Source organism: Rhinolophus sinicus, chromosome 1 (assembly GCF_057876585.1).
Source record: "Rhinolophus sinicus isolate RSI-liver-muscle chromosome 1, RSI-T2T, whole genome shotgun sequence".
NCBI classification, from domain to species: Eukaryota; Metazoa; Chordata; class Mammalia; order Chiroptera; family Rhinolophidae; genus Rhinolophus; species Rhinolophus sinicus.
In genome coordinates, this window is record NC_142501.1 from 57,463,367 (window position 1) to 57,484,167 (window position 20,801).

Below are 20,801 nucleotides of genomic sequence, written 5' to 3' on the forward strand. Positions count from 1 at the left end.
CATGGGGTCAAAGAAAGTTTATCTGTTTTGTTGTATTTTTTTAAAAGACGGCAGGTGTTACAGCACATTTGTATGTTAATGGGAATGATCTAGTAGAAAGGAAATTTGATAATATAGGAGGAAGGGGATAACATAAGAGAAAGGCAGGAAGGAATGATCTGAGATGTAGAACTGGAGGGTGAATTGGGGGTACGGGATGGGAATGGGGGAGTGACAGTCGGCTTAAATAGCAGCAAGGACAATTCATTATAACAAGATGGAAGTCAGAGTATATAAGTGAAGATGGAGGAAAATTGGCCAGATTGGTGGTAGAAAGATAAGGATGTTTTCTTTTGATTACTTTTATTTTCACAGTAAAATAAGAACCAAAGTCATCAGATAAGAGTAAGGAAAGATAAAGGGATGCTGGATAACTGTAGCTTTTCTAAATACCGCCTCCTTTCCTTTATTTATTCAGTTAGGGTAGCACCCAATAGAGATGGCCCCTCACTTGTCAGCTTTATCCAGTGTTTATATCCCTATGTTTCTCTAATTATTGAAGAATGGATACCAGCAAACACACCTTGGGATCTAGCTGGGAAAGGGAGAGGTGGGGTTGGTGATAGCTGGAATAAATACAGCTAGTATTCATTGAATTCTTCTTTAAAGGTCCAGCACAACACACTAATTAAGAGCTCTACCTGCCTTTTCTCATTAAATTCAAACAACAACCTTTATAAATAGACAAAACTGTTTTACAAACAGAAACTAAGGAGGGTTTCCTCCTTCAGAAACAGGGTATTTGAACACTAAATTGAGATGGGTAATAAAACGAAAGGCGCCTTAAGATGGTATTTGTTCAGTTATCTGATGGGAATTTGATCAGAAGCAGATGAAGCTCCAGTATCAGTGTGACATAAGAAATCCTCAGCAAAAACCTGAGCGCCTCTTCCTAATCACCTGATCCACTGTCACCAAGCACATAACCTTGGAGAAGTTACAGATTTTCCAGTACCATAAAATGTAGACTGAGGTCCCTTAGCATACATTTTTATGTTAAGTAAAACATTCTGTAAGTTTGAGGAAACACTTGCAAATGAAGTGGTATATGTGTGTATATGCTAAGGTTTCGCTCATGTGATTACTACTGTATTATGATTGTTATGCAAGTGGTCAGGGCAAGGCCAACGCCCTCCGGCAAAGGTAAGCCTCCAGCACAGAGTGGACCCTCGAGGGTGTATATCAATACCGAGCAAGTTTAAAGAATTGTAGCCGGTAGTCTAGGGTCGGAGTGAGAGGCGAAATTTTTCTTCATCAACTGTTCTCGACGTCTTCAGGCTAAAAACTGTGGAGAAAATAATTAGGCTCTCTGGCTAAAATCCGGAATGCCAATTGTGGAGCCTCACTGCCGCGGGTTCCGCACCAGGGGGCGCCCGGCGGATCCGTCCCGAGGCTAGCCGGATTTGGGGCTGCCACTCGCAGAGCACCCGACCGCCTCTGGCCAGGATCCGGGAGCTGGTGGTGGAGATGCCAGGGATTCAGGCCATTCGTGGACTTAGTCTCTAGTGCCCTCTCCATGTCCTCCTTCACCACCCCCTCCTCCTTCCCAGCTCCAGCCCGGGCTTGGAAGGCGCCTGGGAAGGTGTGTGCGCCTGTGGTGGGGATAGTGTGCCCATCTAGGTCCCCAGAAGAGCTTCAGGAATTCCCGCCGCCCCGACGGCGCGGTCAGACTCCTGTGGAAGGGGAGGCAGCTGTTCTCCCAGGCGGCCGTGGGGGGCAGCAGAGGGGACGGCGACAGGTGCGGGAGCCCCTCCCGGGGTGGAAGTGGAAAGGCGGGCTACGGGTCTGTTCCCAGGCTGGAAACCACCCCCGCCCCCCAACCAAATCCCCCGGAGAGACCCGGCCGGCGCCGGGTCTGGAGGAGGAAGCGGCGGGAGACAGTACAATTTCACGCGGCCTTGGGGCTCGGGTTCCTCGGCAGGGTAGATGAGTTATGGGGTTTCGATGGGTTTCCGGGGAAACTGAGGTGAACTGAGCGTGAGGCAAAAATATCCTCCCCCTCAAAAGCAAAGAGAAACGTTCACATTCGGAGAGAAAAATCCCCCAAGTGACCCAACCGGCTAGGGTAGTTGAGTGATTTGGTTAATGGGCGAGGCCAACTTTCAGGGGGCCGGGCTTTGGCGCTCTCTCCCCACCCCCATTACCTTACCCCTTTGGAGTCATTTGGGGGCGTTTGGAATCTTGACCTCCCCTTAGTCCAGCTCCCAAAGAAAAATTCGGGTGAGACCCATCTTGGATCCGCTTGGCCCAGCTGCGGGGCACTGGGCGTGGGGCGTGCTGGCGGCGGGTGGAAGCTCCACCAGTCCCCACGCCAGCCTCGCGCCCGCGGGGGCGCGGCCGTGACTCACCCCCTCCCTCTGCGCTCCCTCAGACACACACCCCTCCCCTGCCATCCCGCCCCGGACTCTGGCTCCAGCTCCGGTTGCAGTTTGCAACCTCGTCCGCCGCAGCTACCAGTTCGCGGGAGGTTCAGGTGGCTCCGCTTCGATGTCTTAGTCCAGGGGCCCCCGGGGCCGGATTCGGCTGGGCTCCGCTCACCCTCCGCTGGAGTCATGAGGGCGAACGGGGCTCTGCAGGTGCTGGGCTTCCTTCTCAGCCTGGCCCGGGGCTCCGAGGTGGGCAACTCACAGGCAGGTAAGCGGCGCGTGAACACAGGCAGGCTCGGAACCTGGGATTCCGAACTGAGTGCGCCGAATCCTGGGGCAGCCGCAGAAGATCGGGTGGCGTGAGCCTGGGGATGCTGACCCCGGATCTGCTGGGATCACCTGGGCAGGGACCGTCTGGCTCGGGTTCTCGGCGTGGGCCCGGGGGGGACGGGATTCCTGGACCACCCCCTCCACCACCACCTCCGCCTAGTGCATCGCCGACCCTCTAATTTGCTCTTTGCGATAGGACTGATGCCGAAAGAGTTCACACTTCTGGGGGGGGCCCTGCAGGGAGGGGAGCTGGGACTTCCATTCTGTAAACGTAAGATGATTGGAGGTGGAGATCTTGGAGAAAGGGGGGTGTCTCAGTTTGCTCCCCAATCCCTTGCCCACCCTCACTCCCCTCCCATCCCCGGGTTTCAGCAACCTCCAATTTTGTTGTTTTGCCGACAGGGTGGAGCTATGGAAGGGTTGGAGGGGGTTGTTGTTCTTTAGTGTTGGAAAAACAAGAGAGGCACCTCCTCTTCCGTGAGTGAGCCTGCCCTGGGGAGGGCTGAGATTAACCAGTGAGCCAAGTCCAGGTGATACCAGGGTGAGAGGCCATGCAGAGTCTGATTGTCCTCTTTCCCTAAAAATCATAAAGCTGGCTGGTCCCAACATGACCAACCTTTCTTTGTCAAGATCCAGAGCAAATCAACTAAAATTTACTGAGCATCTACTATACACAAAGCCCTGGACCTGGAGCTGAGCTGTAGCCTCAAGGATTTCCCGCCCGTGTTTCTCACTGTTTGTCTTTTCTCTCCCCAACGTGAGGGCTAACAGGGCTCCTCTCCCACCCTCTGAACTTCCTGTCCTTCCTGGGGAGTTCTTCCTAGACCCAGCTTCTCTCCTACCACCATTCTGTTTATTGTCTGACTCTGTCTCTAGGAGTCTAGAGGAGTCAGATTGCTTTTCTATTCCTCCTCCCACTCCCATGCCATCTGAGTCCACTCCTTTGGGGTGTCTCTGGACACCTGAGGGGTGTTGATGTTGCTGGCATTGAAGGAATCCTGTTGATCTTCTCCCCTCCCCCTAGATCTCAGCTCTGGGGTTTGGCACAGCCAGGGCCCCTTCCCCAGAGTGGGAGTGGGAGAAACACCTGTGCTTCCCCCACAGTTGCTGGGCCTAAATTTAGACCCTGGGATCTTGAGATGTGAACACTCCCAGCTGGTGGAGTTGGGGGGGGTAGGGAGGGCTGGGGACTAGAGTGGGAGGGACCTAGTAGTGGGACTCTATCATTGTCCCTTTCAGACCCCTGGAATCTTCTACCAGGAACCCTGGCTACCTTCCCTGAGGGAGCCAGGGGGCAGGCTTGGTTGGGTCTCTTTACCCTTTATCTGGATCATGCAGCCTCTGGGCATCCGGCCCTGTCTCAGTCCTTCTATAGCCCCTTTGTCCTGACTGATGGGGGTGGGGGACGTTGGAGTGGAGGCCCGTGCTTGTGGAGGGGCTGCAGATTCTTGCTGTGACCCACCCCAGTACCCTGCCCTAGGAGGGCCTGTGACTCTGCCCCTCCCTGTGCCCCTGCTCCCTGAGTACAACAGGGATTGTTATAATTCCCCTCCCCCTGTCTTCTCCCAAGGTGCCTCTTCAGAGGTGTTCATGCTCTCTTCCCGCTCAGGCCCTTTGCTCCCTGTTTATGTAGTATGGACTTTACCCTCTGGGTGGCAGGGAACTGGGACCTCTAACACTGTCACCTTCCAAGCACAGATTCAAAGTCTGCACAATGGACAGGTGGGATGGATGGGGCCACCTGAAATTCTTCCTAATAAAGAAACCCAGGAACAGAACTAGTATAGATTTCTGGGCCAGCAGCGGAGCTATCTGTGTTTCACGAGTGTATGCACGTCCACACACACAGCCCACTTCCCTGTGCAGAAATCTTGGCTCCTCCCTTATCTGGAGAGAAGGGTTGGCGCCTTGACTTGGAAGAGGGGGTGTCCTGCCAGGAAGGGGGTTGGGGTGGGGCTGTTCCAGAAATGACTAACCTTCCTAGTCTCTTCCATTTCAGCCCAAGGACCCTGGAGTCCCCAGGCTCCCCCGAGAGTTGCCTGCCTACTTACCCTTCTTTGTCTGCCCCCTTCCCTTTGTGGGGAATGATAGGGAATGGAAGCCCTCAAAGTGGTCAGACCAGGGGTGTATTTAGGAGGAGGGGTTGGGACCTCATCAGTCTTCCTTCATTCCCACTCCTGCCTCCCACTAAGCTGCCACCGCCTCAGGGAAGGGTGGTTGGAACAGGTGGTATCTTCCCCACACCCTCCCCACCCTCAGTCTTTCTCTGAGCCAGAGGAAAGAGATAGGGATAGGGCTTCAGGGTCAAGATTTCCCGTAGCCCCTACATCCTCTGTACTTACAAGGTGAAGCAAACCCCCGAGACTGACATTCCTCATGGACCTCAATTCTAGTCTCTACCTAATGTGAGTGAGGATTGCCATGTTGGAAGGCTTTTTAATGACTCTTCAGACAGTGAAACTGAATGGAAAGTTTAGAATGGGGGGAGTTTGCTGCTCTTTTGCTCCAGGCCTCTCTATATTTGCTGCAGAATACTCTAAGCTAGAAAGTGTGTTGGGATAGGGGAAGGGAGTGAGAAGGGAAGCCGGAGTGGGGTAGGCAACCAGCTCCTTATCTTCCAGCTTTAAAGACAAAGCTCACATTGACCCCACCACCACTACCAGAGCTCCCCCCTCTAGTGAGGTCACTTGTCTGTGCCCAAGGCTTGAGGGTGGAGGGGGGTGCTGCTGAGGACTGGGTGTCTGGGGACAGGGTGGGGCAGCCCCCTCCTCCTAGATAGAATCGCCTCATTGTGGGCTGGACTGTGGCCCCAGGCACTGCCCCCTTCCCACCCTCAGTAGACACAATAGGGGCTGTGTGCTAGCCCCAAAGAGATATTTATTCCAGGACCTAGAGAGAGGCTGGCCGGGGGTAGAGAAGTAAGTGCCCTGGTTGGAGGGGGGAGGGGAAGAAGAGAGTAACCAAGCTGTGTCCTTTTCTAACTTCTTTCTAGGGAGGGGTAAAAACCTTACATCTTCCTTAATTAACCCCCTAGTATCTGAAAAAGGCACAGGAGGTCCTGGTGGAAAAAGGAAACCTTTTCACCTTCCTGTTTAGGGGGATTCTAAGAAGAAAAAATTCAGGTTCTCATGCCAGTAAGCCTTCGCGTCTATTTCTAGGATTGAGGGTTGGAGGCAGCTGCCTTCTGATCCTGTTGAATGTTGTTGGAAAGGGGCAACCAAGGGGGTGGTCTTGGGGGACGGGGCTAAAAACTTGTGTTCAACCCTCTACCACTCTTACCTCCACTTTGAACAGTGTGCTCTGGGACTCTGAATGGGCTGAGTGTGACGGGCGATTCTGAGAACCAATATCAGACGCTGTACAAGCTCTACGAGAGGTGTGAGGTGGTAATGGGGAACCTGGAGATCGTGCTCACAGGACACAATGCTGACCTCTCCTTCCTTCAGGTTAGAGTGCCCGACCTTCCTCAACCTGTTCCCCTTTATACTCCCCAGAGACGCCTCCTTCCCTTCCTCAGGACTACACTCTGTGGAAGTCAGCCTTCCTAAGACTCCATAGTCCCTCAGACCCAAACCTGTGTGTTTGTGGGGACAGTGACTGGAATCTGGGACCTACGGTCTGGTCACTATAACCTGGAATACACAGGCTGGCTGTGAGAAGGGGGAAGAGGCATGGTGGTGTTTCGCACCAGGGACTAACATAGACACATGAGGGCTGAGAAGCACTTGGGGAAATGGGTAAGGAACTAAGCAGGGACCTTTCTGGTATGAGGAGTTCTGAGAGGGAAAAGTTAAGAGACTAGAATTCTTTCATCATTCCAGCTGCCTATCTTGCAGAAGGGACAGAGTAGTGTGACACCAGCTCTCCCTACTCCAAAATAGGAATTAGAAAGAATTAGAGAAGTTAGGGATTCCTTAATGCTTTAGGGAGGGAGAGGGGATTGAGACTTTTTGCCCTGTCATCCCTCTCACTGACACCATCTGCTCCATCACAGTGGATCCGAGAAGTGACTGGCTATGTCCTCATTGCCATGAATGAGTTCTCTACACTGCCACTGCCCAACCTCCGAGTGGTGCGGGGGACCCAGGTCTACGATGGGAAGTTTGCCATCTTTGTCATGTTGAATTATAACACCAACTCCAGCCGTGCTCTGCGCCAGCTCCGCTTCACTCAGCTCACTGGTCAGTTCCTGATGACTTCTGGTCTTGCCTGGCAGCCAACGGGCTGGCAGATGCCTCCTTGATGATGACTGCTCACTCTTAAGTGCCCCTTTCAAGGTGCCCACCACTTTGACTCCTGTGATCGAAAGGTTCACTAGTCAAACAATAGAGGGCTTCAGTGGAGAGCTGGTGACCTCTGCTCAAGGGAGAGGGTCCTTTATCCTGATGGCGCTAGAGTTGGAGCTGGATCTGTTACCCATTCCTCTAACTTCAAAATACAGTGTATCTTGATGTGCCTCCTTCCATGGGAATGAGAATCCCACTTCCTCCCCCTCACAACTGCCCGTAAGCTGAAACAATATAGGGGTTAAATACCACCTGGCCACCTACTTCTTGTCCCAGTCAGTTGAAAAACACACAGGTAGGGCGGGGTTAGGGGGGTGTTGAGTCAGGAATCTTCTCTCCTCCTTTCCTTTCCCCTCCCCCACTGGCTAAACCGGATCTGGACAGGTGTCTGAGGAGGAGGCAGGAATTTCTTACTACCTGGCTCCTCCTCTGTCTTTCAAGGCGAGCCTTCGCTGCAGTTTGGATTTAATTGGACATCCGTCTGCCCCATTTCCCCTACTTCTGAGTCTGGTGGGGGGCCTTTGGACTGGTGGGGAGGTTATGGGAAAGGAGGCCTGCTGTCTAGCCCTTAACCTTGTCACTTCTCTTCCCCACCTCAGAGATTCTATCAGGGGGCGTTTATATTGAGAAGAACGATAAACTTTGTCATATGGAAACAATTGACTGGAGGGACATCGTGAGGGACCGAGTTGCCGAGATAGTGGTGAAGGACAATGGCAGGAGCTGTGAGTGGCCACTATCAAGACTGTTCCCCCGCCCCCACCAAACCAGAGTGACTTTCCCTTCATCATTATATCCCTAATCTGAACCCATCTCTCCACTGAACAAATACCTCAGGCCCTAGACCCCAGGAGCCTGCCAGGAGGGAGCAGGTCAATACCCTGGAAGCCAAACCACAGAAGCAGTATGTCAAGAAAAGGGGCCAAAGACTGTGTACTAAGTGGGGAAGCCAGGTCTTTGGACTCCACTTCCATTTCTCTTTCCACTACAACAACCTCCCTTCTTCTTAGAACCTACCTACCCCTGACCGCAATCTGCTGCCTGTCCACTCACACACACATAATCCTACTGGGTTCAGCTTGCCAAGGAGGAACCAAGTTCCTGGGTTGGGCCTGGCGCTGAGCTTGGCATTTGCCCCATACCCTCCCCTTTAGCTGCCCTGTGGGTGGTGTGGAGGTGTGGCTCCACCCTTTGTTGACAGGTTCACTTGAGCCCAGCCCTGCTCTGCAAAGGCAAAGAGGGGCACTGCCCTGGCTCTTTGCTTCCCGGGACTTGGGTGGCTGTGGTGACATCATACCCTGTTGATTCAAGCAAGCCTTTCTTAGCCCTGATGGCCTCTTGTGTTGCTTTCCTTCCTAACCAGGTCCTCCCTGTCACGAGGTCTGCAAGGGGCGATGCTGGGGTCCTGGACCAGAAGACTGCCAGACATGTGAGTTTACGTCCCTCTAAAAACTTCAAACTCGTACACATTTATATCCCTGCCTACCCCAGCCTGTGTCACCACTGGGGGTAGGGATGAGCCTGGAGGACCAGAGGGTGAGCAGTGGCCTCAGAATTCAGTCTTGAGAACTCTGACAGCTGTGCTTTCTCTCCTTCCACAGTGACCAAGACTATCTGTGCCCCTCAGTGTAATGGTCACTGCTTTGGGCCCAATCCCAACCAGTGCTGCCATGATGAGTGTGCAGGGGGCTGCTCAGGCCCGCAGAACACAGACTGCTTTGTACGTACTGTTAGCACCATTTGCCTGGGTTCTGCAAGGAGGACGTGGGCTTTGGGGAGGAAGTAGTTTTATGAGTCTCTTATGTTCCTAGGCCTGCCGACTCTTCAATGACAGTGGAGCCTGTGTACGCCAGTGTCCACAGCCTCTTGTCTACAACAAGCTAACTTTCCAGCTGGAACCCAATCCTCACACCAAGTATCAGTATGGAGGAGTTTGTGTAGCCAGCTGTCCCCGTAAGTGTCTGAAAGGAAGAAACAATGGTAGTGGAACCAGGATTTTAGACAAAATTTTAGATAGAAAGGGATCAAGTTGGGTGGTAAGTAGGAGCCGTAGAGAACAAATGGTCAACCACCCCCAGTGAGTGACTCCTATGCCCTGTCCCCCCATGTACTTCCCTATGACTTCCAATATTACTCTAGTTCTGCTTCTTAGAACAACAAAGAGCAAAGGGCCTCCTAACCCATGGGACAGTACTTAAGGAACCTCAGGTGCAGAGGACAGAGCAAGGTTCACATGGTAGTTGGCAGTGTTTATCCCTCATCTCTAAGGATACCTGCTCTCCTCTATTCCTAGATAACTTTGTGGTGGATCAAACGTCTTGTGTCAGGGCCTGTCCTCCTGACAAGATGGAAGTAGATAAAAATGGACTCAAGATGTGTGAACCTTGTGGGGGGCTATGCCCCAAAGGTACGTAGGAGATGGTAAGGAGTTGAAGAGAAGAGAGATCCTTTCTCTCAGATGACTCAACCCCTCCCAAGCCCCACTGAGCCTTTTTTTTGTTTGCAGCCTGTGAGGGAACAGGCTCTGGGAGCCGCTTCCAGACTGTGGACTCGAGCAACATTGATGGTTTTGTGAACTGCACCAAGATCCTGGGCAACCTGGATTTTCTCATCACTGGCCTCAATGGGTTAGAGATTCTGCTTTGCCTCCCTGATTCCCCAGCCCACCCATCTCCTCACAGTTCATTGTATTCATTCAACCCTTCATATGTGAAGCTGATTAAGAACCCAAATCATACAATCTTAGAGGTCCCAGAGGACTTGGCAGTGCTTCACTCCACCTCCCACCCAGGGCTAGAGTCCTCTCATAGACAGCCCAAAGCAATAGCGTATCATCTAGCTGAATGACAAAGTACAGGAACACTGTGGCCTCCTCCTTCAGGTTTTCTAAAAGTTCTTCCTTAAATTCAGATAAAAATCTGCCAGTTATTTCCCTGAGTTCTGTTCCTTAGAGCGGAGCCACAAAGAAAGAGCAAAGGGACTTTCTAATCTATTGAACAGCGCTTAAAATGTGTGTGTGTATGTGTGTGTGTGTGTGTAATATTAGGGCCACCTGTTTTCTTTTGACAGAATTTTAGATCTACGCTAAAGTTGCAAAAGTGGTATAAAGATTTCCCATACACTTTTTAAAAAAATTTTTTTATTGCGGAACAGGGTGTTTCTTCAGGGCCCATCAGCTCCAAGTCGTTGTCCTTCAATCTAGTTGTGGAGGGCACAGCTCAGTTCTAAGTCCAGTCACCGTTTTCAATCTTTAGTTGCAGGGGGTGCAGCCCACTATCCCATGCGGGAATTGAACCGACAACCTTGTTGTTGAGAGCTCTTGCTCTAACTAACTGAGCCATCCAGCCGGCCCTCTGGAAGCGCAACGGCAGCTCGTTGTCTTCAATCTAGTTGTGGAGGGCACAGCTCACTGGCCCATGCCATGTGGGAATCGAACTGGCAACCCTGTTATTCAGAGCTCTTGCTCTAACCAACTGAGCCATCCGGCCGCCCCTCCCATACACTCTTTCCTTAGATCCCCCAAATGTTACCATTATTCTATATGCTTTATATTTCTCTCTTTTTCTCTCTCTATACACACACAGAAACACACACACACACACACACACATATAATAAGACGCTCTTGTTTTTCTGAACCACTTGAGGGTAAACTTCCAAACATGGTATTCCCTTACCCCTGTTATATTTCAGTGTGTTTTCCTTTAAAACAAGAACATTTAAAAAATATAACCACATTATAATTGTTTGAATCAGGAAATTAGCATTGATACATAATGTTATGTAATCTACAGACCTTATTCAGATTTCACTAATAGTCTTATTGTCCTGAATCACACATTGTATTCAGTTATGTATATTCAGGCTCCTTTAATCTGTAATAGTTCATGACGTTGGCATTATTGATGGGTACAGGTCAGGTAATTGTTAGAATGTTCCTCAGTTTGGGTATGCATGATGTTTCCTGATAGTACTTAGATTCAAGTTACGCATTTTTGTTAGGACTGCTACACATGTGTTCTCAGTGCATCATATCAAGGAGTCATGTGATGATTTGTCCTATCACTGGTGATGATATCTCTGGTCACTTGGTTAAGGTGGTGTCTTGCCAGGTTTTTCTACTGTAAAATTAATATTTCCTCCTTTGGAATTAATTAATTAATTAGCATTAATTAATTAATTGTGGGGAGATTTTTGCCGGAATTAATTTTTATAATGAGAGTTGCCAGGTGATGATTTTCTAATTCCTTTATCCCTTCTGCATTTATTTATTGGTATTCTAGTGTTAGGAAGAGTCTTCCCTTCCTATCTATCAATTTAATCTGTGTGGATACTTGTTTTATTCAATGATTTATGCTATTTTACAATCATTATTTTGGTGTTCAGTTGTCCCTGATCTGATGTGGCGCCTGTGTTCTTTGGGCTTATACACGTCATTCTTTGAGCACTTCCTTACTTTTTTACACAAGATGCTGTAGGCTTATGTTATATTTTTCCTGCCCCAGCCATTTCTCTAAGGAGCTCTTTTTCCTTTTAGTAGAGAATGGTATTTAGAAACTAAGTTCTGAGTCTAGGCATGCTCATTGCTCCTGGGTTATACCCCTGCCTTGTTGACTCGTTTCTACTGTTCTCTCCAGAGACCCCTGGCACAAGATCCCTGCCCTGGACCCTGAGAAGCTCAATGTCTTCCGGACAGTACGGGAGATCACAGGTGAGTGGGAGGAGAAGCTGCCCTTTATGAAAAGACTAGGTCAACCACTGACACAAATTGCGATATAACCACTTGAGAAAATCAGGTCTCAAGCAACAGAAGAGGGAGCAGGAGAACCTGAGAAAGAGGAAGGGGAGAAGGAAGGCTCCCTGTTCATATACCTCTTCAACTCCTCAGGTTACCTGAACATCCAGTCCTGGCCTCCCCACATGCACAACTTCAGTGTCTTTTCCAACCTGACAACCATCGGGGGCAGAAGCCTTTATAAGTGAGTAAGAGGTGTAGAGGTGATAGCATCTCTGGGTAATGAACCCTGTTTCTTAGGCATCCTTGAGCAAAATACAAAGCATTCTCATACAGTAGGCGCAAAGGGCCTGAGAGTTTGATGGGGAAAAGGCAAAGGGAGGGGGAGTCCCTTTCAGTGCGTCTGAGTAACCCAGAACACATTGTTGAATGAAAATGAATCCACTGCATAATTTTCCCTTCATGGTCTCCCCTCTCATCCCATCTCCTTGTCCTCAGCCGGGGCTTCTCATTGTTGATCATGAAGAACTTGAATATAACATCTTTGGGCCTCCGATCCTTGAAGGAAATCAGTGCCGGGCGTATTTACATAAGTGCCAATCGGCAGCTCTGCTACCATCATTCTCTGAACTGGACCAGGCTGCTCCGAGGGCCTTCGGAAGAGAGACTAGACATCAAGCATAACCGGCCCCGCAGAGACTGCGGTGAGGGAAAGGGCCCGCTGGGTGGAGGGAAGAGGGGGAAGAGGGAATCAGAGAGGAAAGGGGTGTAAGGGCTGTTCTGCCCTGGAAGTGGGAGAAGGGATGGGGGATGAAGCCAAGGAGAGGGGTGTTAGGCTGGAAACACTAACAAGGAAGTGTTCAGGAGAGGGCTTGTTGGAGACCCCAGACTCCTCCTGACTCACTTTTTCCTTTCCAGTGGCAGAGGGCAAAGTGTGTGACCCGCTGTGCTCCTCCGGGGGATGCTGGGGCCCAGGTCCTGGTCAGTGCCTGTCCTGTCGAAACTACAGCCGAGGAGGCGTCTGTGTGACCCACTGCAACTTTCTGAATGGGTACAGTGAGGAGAGATGGAGTCAAGAAGGGGTGGAAGGGTAGGGTCCTGGGATGGAACTGTTCAGGTGGCACCTGAAAGCCTTCAGACAACTTTCTGCATATGCTTTGATGGGAATGAGAGAGGAGACCCTGTGGTTGGGGGATCAGGGCATAAAGGTCAGGACTTGGAAATGACTGTCCCTCTTTAATCCCCACTGCAGGGAGCCTCGTGAGTTTGCCCATGAGGCTGAATGCTTCTCCTGCCACCCGGAATGCCAACCCATGGAGGGCACTGCCACATGCAATGGCTCGGTACAGTAGCAGCACCAGGGTCTCTAAGGGAGAGAGGGCAGAGGTGACACTGGAGGATCTAGGGAATGATGTGGCCACATCTTAAGGCCAGCACAGGGAGGCCAGACAATGCTAGGGTTTGTGGATGGAGGATCCTGAATGGCTGGGTTGGTCCTTGCTGGAAGGTATGGAATTAACCTTGGGATTCCATTCTTCCTGACCTTTTCTTTCCCACCCAGGGCTCTGATGCTTGTGCCCAGTGTGCCCATTTTCGAGATGGGCCCCACTGTGTGAGCAGCTGCCCCTACGGAGTCCTCGGTGCCAAAGGCCCCATCTACAAGTTCCCAGACGTTCAGAATGAATGTCGGCCCTGCCATGAGAACTGCACCCAGGGGTCAGTGACGGGATGTTAAGAAGAGCTGATGGGACCAGGGGAAGGGGGAGGAGCATAGAACTAGGGGGAAAGAAGAGGGTGAGGGGAGCAGAAAGAAGAAAGAACTGTGATTTAAGACTCACTCCTGGCTGTGTAGTGAAGGATTGGAGAAAGGGATACTCAGTAACAGCACAAAATTACACCACAATTCTGGGAACCTGGAATAAGGTCAACTTAGGGGAGTTTCATTCAAGGGAGGTGGGGTGGCCGGTTAGCTCGTTGGTTAGAGCGCGGTGCTAATAACACCAAGGTTGCCAGTTCGATCCCTGCATGGGCCTCTGTGAGTTGCGCCCTCCTTAAAAAAAAACAAAAAACAAAACAAAAAAAAACTCATTCAAGGGAGGGACTCAGGAAGAGTTGGTGAGCTAGAGATGGAGGCCATATATTGGGAAATGCTTGGGCTCCAGGATGGGACACCATGGAGGGATCTGAAACAATGTTATAGCTGTTGGAATTGAGTCTCCCATGGGAGCCTGCCAAGCTCCCATTTAAGGAGGTGACTTTCTTCTCTAGGTGTAAGGGACCAGACCTGCAAGACTGCTTAGGCCAAACACGGGCCCTGATCAGGTATGATGGGCTTGGAGACTTAGGAAGCTGGGCATGTTTGGGAGAGGAGCTAAGGAAAGGGCGGTTATCTGCTGAGAAGAGTGGAGTACTGCTTCTGGCCTTCCATGGTACAGTTCAGTATCACTGGACTCAGGGCACAAGAATCCAGACTTCTGGCCTTCCTAAAATTAACTTGCAGTAGCCTCAGGAGCCAGATTTAGGTTAACCCCTTCAGTGCTCAAAGATATATGTATATGTGAATGTTAACTTCTTGCCCCAGATCTGCACCATACCTTGCGTGCAGGTATAGATGACATTTGTAAGAGAGGTGTGGACCCACGATAATGCTGGGCTTCTCTATCCTACAGCAACATCCATCTGGCTATGGCTTTAGCAGTGGTAGTGGGATTGGTAGTGATTTTCATGATCCTGGGCAGCACTATTCTCTATTGGCGTGGGCGTCGGATTCAGAATAAGAGGGCTATGAGGCGCTACTTGGAACGGGGTGAGGTGAGTGTCTAGCTTACTCTTGAAAGGTACCCTATACCATCACTCTTTAAGATCCTCCTTCTTCCCCAGAGATCTGACCCCTTTCTTCAAGGAGAGGTAGTATGATCCACTAGAAAAGACTCTTGCCAGAGGAATGGGAGATGTGCATTCTCCATTAATTTGACACATGACTTTGAAGAAGTTACTTTCCTTCTCTGTGCCTCAGTTTATGCATTCATACAAGATGGCTGTGAGGGGGAAAGGGCTGATGAGTGTGGAAAGTACTTTGAGAAATACAGAGAATTGTATGAAAGTACTCATGGTGATAATATTACCACTTCTCCATCCTTTCCCCCATCAAAGGAAAAACTCAACCCTCTTGATTTCTGATCTCATGAGCACAAACAAACAACTTCCTCCATCCTTGGGGTCTTTTATTCCCCAATATAACTACAATGCTTTATAAGACTAAAGCTAATTCCTCTTCCTGCTCTTGGTATCCACCTATGGGAGGGGAGTTGGAGGGGGACATGGGAGTGGGCTTTCCTGAGCATCTCCTTCCCATCTGTTCCTCAGAGCTTAGAGCCTCTGGATCCCAGTGAGAAGGCTAACAAAGTCTTGGCCAGAATCTTCAAGGAGACAGAGCTGAGGAGGCTTAAAGTGCTTGGCTCAGGCGTCTTTGGAACTGTGCACAAAGTGAGTGGCCCACAGGAAGTCTGGGGAGGTAGAGAAAGGATCTAGGGCAGTGGGGAGAAAGATTTAGAGAAAGGACTATCCTCAGATGAATGACCTCAGGCTGACTGTTGCTTAAAACTTTTCAGGGAGTGTGGATTCCTGAGGGTGAATCAATAAAGATCCCAGTCTGTATTAAAGTCATTGAGGACAAGAGTGGACGGCAAAGTTTTCAAGCTGTGACGGATGTAAGTGAAGGAAGGGTATTCTGTATGCCACTAAGAGAGAGGTCAGTGTTACATACGATTATGCAGAAGCATGGTCCTGTGTTAGCAGATACTATGTTAGCTATGTTGGTGTACTTGAATATTGGGCGATCTGGTTATATGTGAACCTGTTTGTTCCTTGGATAACTTCTCTTGTGTCTCTTAGCATATGCTGGCCATTGGCAGCCTAGACCATGCCCACATTGTACGGCTGCTAGGACTGTGTCCAGGGTCATCTCTGCAGCTCGTCACTCAATACTTGCCTCTGGGTTCCCTGCTGGATCATGTGAGACAACACCGGGGGGCACTGGGGCCACAGCTGCTGCTCAACTGGGGAGTACAAATTGCCAAGGTGAGAGGAGCCTGGAGGAGTCTATGATGGAACTGCCTGGCTGGGGGCCAGCAGGGGGGGGTCGGAAGGTTGAAGTTCTGAGTGGTACCTTTAGGGTTTGGAGTGATTTCAAGGACTGATTCCCCCAACCTTGAGAATACTTCTTTCCCCGATAGGGTATGTACTACCTTGAGGAGCATGGTATGGTGCATAGGAACCTCGCTGCCCGAAATGTGCTGCTCAAGTCACCCAGTCAGGTTCAGGTGGCAGATTTTGGGGTGGCTGACCTGCTGCCCCCTGATGATAAACAGTTACTACACAGTGAGGCCAAGGTAAGGTGATACAAAGGGCTGGTAGGGAGGTGGGGGTGGAGTGAAGCATGGGGATGGGAGCAGTCAGTGGTCTCTTTCAGAGGCAAGCAAATGCAGCATGGTAAGTTCAAGGAGATGCCAGAAATAAAAGTTCAGAGAGCAACAAATAAGAACTTGGGGTTTAGAAATGCTACGAAAACTTGTGGAAATAACTGGTGACACCTTTGTCTTTAATTCTCCAGACTCCAATTAAGTGGATGGCCCTCGAGAGCATTCACTTTGGGAAATACACACACCAGAGTGACGTCTGGAGCTATGGTCAGTCCATCTGAATGCCCTTTATACCATCACTGGCCTTTGGAGTTGCTTTTGGAGACCCCTTTTTTTAGAACCTCCAAGGCCTTCAGATCCTTGTGTCAGAACAAGTTCTGCCTTCCCTTCATCTTCATGCCCATTTCTACTATTTTGCCATCAACTAGTCATATCTTCCTGTACCAGGTGTGACAGTTTGGGAGCTGATGACATTTGGGGCAGAGCCCTATGCAGGGCTGCGATTGGCTGAAGTACCAGACCTGCTGGAGAAGGGGGAGCGGTTGGCACAGCCCCAGATCTGTACTATTGATGTCTACATGGTCATGGTCAAGTGTGAGTTACCTGCTGATGCCAGCCATATTGTGACTTCCCTCCCTACGCCACTGCCCTCTTAATGGTTCTACTTTCTACATCTTACCTCCAGGTTGGATGATTGATGAGAACATTCGCCCAACTTTTAAAGAACTAGCCAATGAGTTCACCAGGATGGCCCGAGACCCCCCACGGTATCTGGTCATAAAGGTGAGTGGGGACTAGGCGGTGTCAAGGATATTTAGAGCAAAGGGGACTTGGCGGGAACCAGGATCTATCTTAACAATCATCTGTCCCTACAGAGAGAGAGTGGACCTGGAATTCCTCTTGGGGCAGAGCCACCTGCTCTGACAAACAAGGAACTGGAAGAAGTAGAGCTGGAGCCAGAACTAGACCTTGACCTGGACTTGGAGGCAGAGGAGGACAACCTGGTGACAACACTAGGCTCCGTCCTCAGCTTGCCAGTTGGAACACTTAATCGGCCACGTGGGGTAAGATACTTTCAAGTTACCCAAGACTTTGTGCACCCTGAGCGTTCTGCACACCTGCACTCTCGTGAACCCCGAAGATGCCCAGATTAACTACTCAAAGGCCCCGTGATAAGATTTCTCCCTTTGTCTAAACCTCTTTCTTACGTTTTTCATCCTAGAGCCAGAACCTTTTAAGTCCATCATCTGGATATATGCCTATGAACCAGAGTAATCTTGGGGAGGCTTGTCAGGTAAGGCCTTTTTAAGGAGCTGCTGAGAGGCTGGGTGACAGAATGTTTTAGGATCGACGGGTAGTGTAGGAGATTTTAGAAACCTTTGAGGTTTAATCAGTGTCCTACAAAAAAGGAGGCATTGAGGGCGGCCGGATGGCTCAGTTGGTTAGAGCGTGAGCTCTGAACAAGGTTGCCGGTTCAATTCCCGCATGGGATGGTGGGCTGCTCCCCCTGCAACTAAGATTGAAAACAGCGACTGGACTTGGAGCTGAGCTGCTAGATTGAAGGACAACGACTTGGAGCTTGATGGATGGGCCCTAGAGAAACACACTGTTCCCCAGTATTCCCCCCCCCCCAAAAAAAAAGGCTTAAAAAAAAAAGGCATTGAACAACCTAATCTCTTTTCTTAGTCTCTGTGTAAATCTCCGTTTATTATTTTCCTTCTTAGGAATCTGCAGGTTGTGCAGGTAGTGAACGGTCCTCCCGTCCAGCCTCTCTGCACCCAATGCCACGGGGACGCCTGGTATCAGAGTCATCGGAGGGCCATGTGACAGGCTCTGAGACCGAGCTCCAGGAGAAGGTGTCAATGTGTAGAAGCCGGAGCCGCAGCCCACGGCCACGCGGAGACAGTGCCTACCATTCCCAGCGCCACAGCTTGCTTCCTCCTGTCACCTCACTCTCCCCACCAGGGTTAGAGGAAGAGGATGTCAATGGTTATGTCATGCCAGATGCACACCTCAAAGGTACCTGACTCCCCCTACTCCCCACTGCCTATTATCGTGGAGTTTTCCGCATAGCTAGCCTCTCTTCTCAACCCCTAGGTACTCCTTCTTCCCGGGAAGGCACCCTTTCTTCTGTGGGTCTCAATTCTGTCCTGGGTACTGAAGAAGAAGATGAAGATGAGGAGTATGAATACATGAACCGGAGGAGAAGGCACAGTCCACCGCGTCCCCCCAGGCCAAGTTCCCTCGAAGAGCTTGGTTATGAGTACATGGATGTGGGGTCAGATCTCAGTGCTTCCTTGGGCAGCACACAGAGTTGCCCGCTCCACCCTGTGCCCATCATGCCCTCTGCTGGCACAACTCCAGACGAGGACTATGAATATATGAATAGGCGACGTGGTGGAGGAGGTCCTGGGGGAGATTATGCAGCCATGGGTGCATGCCCAGCAGCTGAGCAAGGTTATGAAGAGATGAGAGCTTTCCAGGGGTCTGGACACCATGCCCCCCATGTCCATTATGCCCGCCTCAAAACTCTACGTAGTTTAGAAGCCACAGACTCTGCCTTTGACAACCCTGATTATTGGCATAGCAGGCTTTTCCCCAAGGCTAATGCCCAGAGAACATAACCCTTGCTTCCCGAGGTACTCAGGGAACATTTGATGGCAGCTCACGCCTCTAGAGGGTACCCCTCTTCTCCCTAGTCCCTGTCCCTCACAGGTCTCAGTCCCATTTCCTCCCTAGTCCTAGACAATTCCATTCAATTTCTGGAGGCTTTTAAATACTGACACAAAATTTCTTGTGGTATGTAGCCAACTGTGCACTTTCTTCTCTTTGCCATTCCCTGGAAAGGAGAAGGTTTTCCCTATTTTGTGTTCTTTCCCAATCCCTTTCCTCTGCTTTCTCAGGGGAACTCCCTGGAGATATGAAGGATTATTCCCTTATCATATCCCATACCCATACAATTACTCCCATATCATGTTCCGTTCTCTCAGACTCTTAACTTGTGGAGACTGGGCTTCAGAGTGTGCCTTTGTTTCTCATCAGACTCCTAAGGAAAAGGCAAAACCTGGCAGGGGGAAAGTAAAATTTTGGTATAAGACTCTTAACCCCCTAGAAAGAATGGGAAGGTAAAAATCTTGTGAAGAAAAAGCAGATTTCAATGATTACTATTAATTGAGCCTTTACTTTGTGCCAGGCATCTTGCTAAACTTTACCTACATTATCTCACTTAATCCTTACACCCATTCTGTGAGCTAGATATTATCCCATTTTACAAATAAGGAAACTGAGCCTTAAAGAGATAAAGTAAATTAAGTGGCAGGTCCAGGATTCAAAATCTTGCAATCCATGTGCTCTTACTGTAAGGTGTCAAGGAAAACTGATACAAGTCAGAGCCCTTGTAAGGGGCATTGTCTTCTTATTTTTGCACTGAATCAAGTCTAACTCCAACAACCACGGCCTCCTAAACCCAGATTTCTCATCTCAGGAAATGGGGGTGGGCTGGTCAGAAGGAACAATAAGCAGACAGCTTTGTAAACCATAACCTATGTGTGCTGTAAATGATCTCTTACCCAAGAGACAGATCCACAAGGGTCCCAGGAGCCACTTTTAGGAGCTATTCTCACCCAGTAATGGGAAGCTTCCAGTTGGAATAGAAAGAGGACCTCTCTTCAGACTTCTGTCCCATTGGATGGGAAACTGGGGGTATCTGTTATATCACTGAAGTTTTTTGTTTTGTTTTTATACGTGTCTAAATAAATATGCCAAAGTTTTTAAGCTTTCTGTCTGTTAAATGAAGAAAACCTTTAGTGTTAGACCACCCTTTTTCTCTACTCCTCAGCAAACAATAGCTACTTCCCCCCTCCCCCCCTCGCTTTCTCTATTTTCCCATGCAGCTTTCTCCAGCCCTCCACTTTCCTTAAGAGAAGCATAGCGCAGTTCTTTTCATTTAAAGGTTTTACTAGGAATCTACAAGGCGACCAACTGGGAATAACAAAAAAAGTTCGGGAAAGTTTGAAAAAGCCCTATAGATGTGCTCCTTCAAGAAGTGGAATATTGAAACTCCCAGGTTTCAGAACTCTTATTCTCTTAAAAAAGTCGCCGTGAACACTTCGCTTAGGTGCCATCAAAGCTTATTTGTTGGAACAATAGTGCCATCTTCTGTGGGAGTCCGGTCTCTAGATTGAGAGGCTGTAAATAGATAATCCCTTCGGAGTCCGCGGGCCCAGTTAAGTCCCAGCTCCTAGGTTTCTTTCCAAACCCGTTTGGCCCCTCCCGGTTCTCCTAGTATCGGAGGACGACTGGACCGGCAGGGCCGGTCCTGCCAGCCGCTCCAGGGATCCGGGGAAGGGCGCACCCAGCATCCCCGCCCTGAGCGTAGTCACCCCCAATCGCCTGGGCTCCACCCTGCCCCACCGCCTCCAAACCCAATTCCCCGCCGTAGCTCCGCCTCTTCTCCCTCAGCCCGCCCCCCGCCCCTCCTCCATTAAAGGTTCCAGTTCAAGGCTCCTGGTGGACAAGGTTTTTCCGGCAGAGACCACGCTTCTTAAACTCCCAACGGCTCCGCCTTCCTGCTGGAGCCTGACCCTTCCCAGCGTGCCCGGCGATTCCAGCGTGCGAGGCCCTCG

At 50.1% G+C, this 20,801-nt stretch overlaps 1 protein-coding gene across 3 annotated transcripts; it reads left to right on the top strand.

Moving 5' to 3' along the window:
• The first annotated feature begins 2,230 nt into the window (after nt 1-2,230).
• ERBB3 (erb-b2 receptor tyrosine kinase 3) lies at nt 2,231-19,950 on the top strand. Of its 3 annotated transcripts, none has more exons than XM_019742440.3 (28): nt 2,231-2,673; nt 6,030-6,181; nt 6,730-6,916; nt 7,621-7,746; nt 8,385-8,450; nt 8,623-8,741; nt 8,833-8,974; nt 9,315-9,428; nt 9,528-9,648; nt 11,658-11,731; nt 11,909-11,999; nt 12,254-12,459; nt 12,674-12,806; nt 13,008-13,098; nt 13,317-13,471; nt 14,024-14,077; nt 14,425-14,566; nt 15,122-15,241; nt 15,367-15,465; nt 15,650-15,835; nt 15,991-16,146; nt 16,368-16,443; nt 16,624-16,770; nt 16,862-16,959; nt 17,052-17,240; nt 17,399-17,470; nt 17,901-18,195; nt 18,274-19,950. In XM_019742440.3, the coding sequence occupies exons 1-28, from the start codon at nt 2,592-2,594 to the stop codon at nt 18,798-18,800; spliced, it is 4,020 nt and encodes a 1,339-aa protein (XP_019597999.1). In that variant the 5' UTR covers nt 2,231-2,591; the 3' UTR covers nt 18,801-19,950. The 3 variants fall into 3 exon arrangements, with proteins under 3 accessions (XP_019597999.1, XP_074181672.1, XP_088656081.1); XM_074325571.2 differs by having other exon boundaries at nt 2,460-2,673; nt 18,295-18,934; XM_088799955.1 differs by lacking the exon at nt 2,231-2,673 and adding an exon at nt 5,632-5,653.
• The last annotated feature ends 851 nt before the right edge of the window (nt 19,951-20,801 follow it).

Excerpts from the sequence above, each read along its gene's own strand:
- ERBB3 (XM_019742440.3), top strand. The coding sequence starts at position 2,592 with ATGAGGGCGAACGGGGCTCTGCAGGTGCTGGGCTTCCTTCTCAGCCTG. Across the intron at positions 6,917-7,620 it reads CCGCTTCACTCAGCTCACTG|AGATTCTATCAGGGGGCGTT; the intron begins GTCAGTTCCTGA and ends TCCCCACCTCAG. Across the intron at positions 11,732-11,908 it reads GACAGTACGGGAGATCACAG|GTTACCTGAACATCCAGTCC; the intron begins GTGAGTGGGAGG and ends TCAACTCCTCAG.